At 32.8% G+C, this 2,176-nt stretch overlaps 1 protein-coding gene across 1 annotated transcript; it reads right to left on the reverse strand.

The window, feature by feature from the left end:
• Window positions 1–773: 773 nt before the first annotated feature.
• On the reverse strand, window positions 774–1,266 carry LOC119643122 (protein TIPIN homolog). The gene is made up of 2 exons (XM_038042470.1): window positions 951–1,266; window positions 774–835 (listed from the first exon to the last, which is right to left on the reverse strand). Exons 1-2 carry the CDS (start codon window positions 1,264–1,266, stop codon window positions 774–776), a joined length of 378 nt encoding a protein of 125 aa, XP_037898398.1.
• Window positions 1,267–2,176: the final 910 nt, after the last annotated feature.

The raw sequence follows: 2,176 nt of genomic DNA on the forward strand, positions 1-2,176 counted from the left end.
CATTGGGATTGTTGATTTTGGCTTGTTTGGCTCCCATTATAAGTGGAAATTTGCAGGAACGATTGTGCTGGGCGGGATCAGGGCTTGGTATTTGAGAAAAAATAGTGCCTCAGCGGTTGAAAATTTTTGGTTGCCTTAGTAATTATGATGTTCTGGTGCGATAATGGGCAGGATCAGATCAGGGTCGCCATGTAAAAAAATTGGCGATTCCCTAATAAAATTGAAGAGCTGGCAGGATCGTGTTGGGCAGGGTCGTGTTGGGCAGGATCGCCATGTAACAAAAAAGTTATTTCTGTGGTACTGAGTACAGTACGGATGTTGTATATATGAATGATATTTAGTTTATTTTTATTATTCGGTGTACCGCGGTTTAGCCCTATGCTGCTCGGCTTCTGTGCGCCAAGTCTAACCGTCTCATGGAGTGCCAATGAAGCTCGGCAAGAGACGTTCCCTAACTTTGAACTTGGGCGGATTTAACGCCTTGTATTTTCAGCGAGTTAAACGCTTGATTGAATTGTTTGATAGCAATTAATTTTATTCAGTTCTTACCTGGCTATTCATACACAAATTATTACACTAAATTATTCTAACGTAAACAGATAGTAATTGTTTTGATTAGGGCGCCTGGCATCATATTGCATTACGAAATGCAATACCCAGCCAGTTGAAGTGCGACAAAATTTTTATTTTACTTTTTTTGTTACAGAATTATGCAAATTTAGCATAATTCTGTCGCACTTTAAAGTGCATGCATACGACGGTATGCGATCACACTACAAATTATTCCTGAATGTTTCATTCCTTTTTAATTGTTCGTGTAGACTTTTAGTTGTAACTATTATTTGTTTTAAATGTTAGTTTTGATAAATAGAAACACTTGTAAAGGTTTTTTTTGTCCAATGTTTCAATTTTGCTAAGAAAATCATCAAATTTATAGGCTGAATACATACGATGTCCCCAATGCTGTAAACGTTTTATTATCTCATCTAAATCTTGCTTTTCATAGCCTTTACCTTTGTATCCGATGTTATGGAAATAATCCTCTATAGTATGTATGCCTCTAGGACCACTCAAGGTTTCAACGGTTAATCGTAATCTCGGATTACATACAAGGCGTTGTTTCCGTTCAAGTTTAACACCATCGGGATTTTCATCTTTTGTATCAAATAATTGTGTTTCATCTTCATTTTCTCCAGGCAAATCATAATTACGCAAGTCATCATTTAGGAAATCATTGACGGCATCTTCACCACCGAATAAAGACATTTTAATTTTTTGTTTAAATAAAGAAAAATTTTTATTTGTTTAAATTTCCGGACGAAGCAAAGAGATAACAAGCGTTCTTCTCTTGCAGAATGTTTCGGCTCTTTTCAATGATCAATGTGAAAAGAATTTTTTTTGCAAAACTCGTATAAAAGAATGAGCTGTCATCACTCACGTCTGTGCTTATTTTATTGCAACACTGCACAGCCGGTGATGAAATAAACAATAGAAAATAAAAGTTTCATATGTTTCATTTTGAAGCCGCCATACCGAGCGTTGATTTCATATATATTCTCTTGAACTCGCCGTTCCGACCTTTGATTTGTAAACAATTTCATATGTTTTCCTTTGAATCCGCCATACCGACCTTTGATTGCATATGTTTTCTTTTGAATTCGCTATGCCGACCTTTAATTTGTAAACAATTCCATATGTAATTGAATGGAATAATGTTAAACTATAGAATTTTGAATTATGTTATTGAATTGAATAATGTGAAAGTATAGAATTTCGAATTATGTTATTGAATTGAATTATGTGAGAGTATAGAATTTTGAATTATATTATTGAATTTTGAATTGAATTATGTGAAAGTATGGAATTTTGAATTATGTTATTTAAGTGAATTATGTGAGAGTATGGAATTTCGAATTTTGTTATTGAATTTTGAATTTGAATAATGTGAGAGTATGGAATTTTGAATTATGTTATTGAATTGAATTATGTGAAAGTATGGAATTTTGAATAATGTTATTGAATTGAATTATGTGAGCGTATGGAATTTTCATTTATGTTATTGAATTGAATTATGTGAGAGTATGGAATTTTGAATTACGTTATTGAATTAAATTATGTGAGAGTGTGGAATTTTGAATTATGTTATTGAATTTTGAATTTGAATTATGTGAGAGTA

The sequence above is a fragment of the Glossina fuscipes genome, unplaced genomic scaffold (genome assembly GCF_014805625.2).
Source record: "Glossina fuscipes isolate IAEA_lab_2018 unplaced genomic scaffold, Yale_Gfus_2 56301, whole genome shotgun sequence".
NCBI classification, from domain to species: domain Eukaryota; kingdom Metazoa; phylum Arthropoda; class Insecta; order Diptera; family Glossinidae; genus Glossina; species Glossina fuscipes.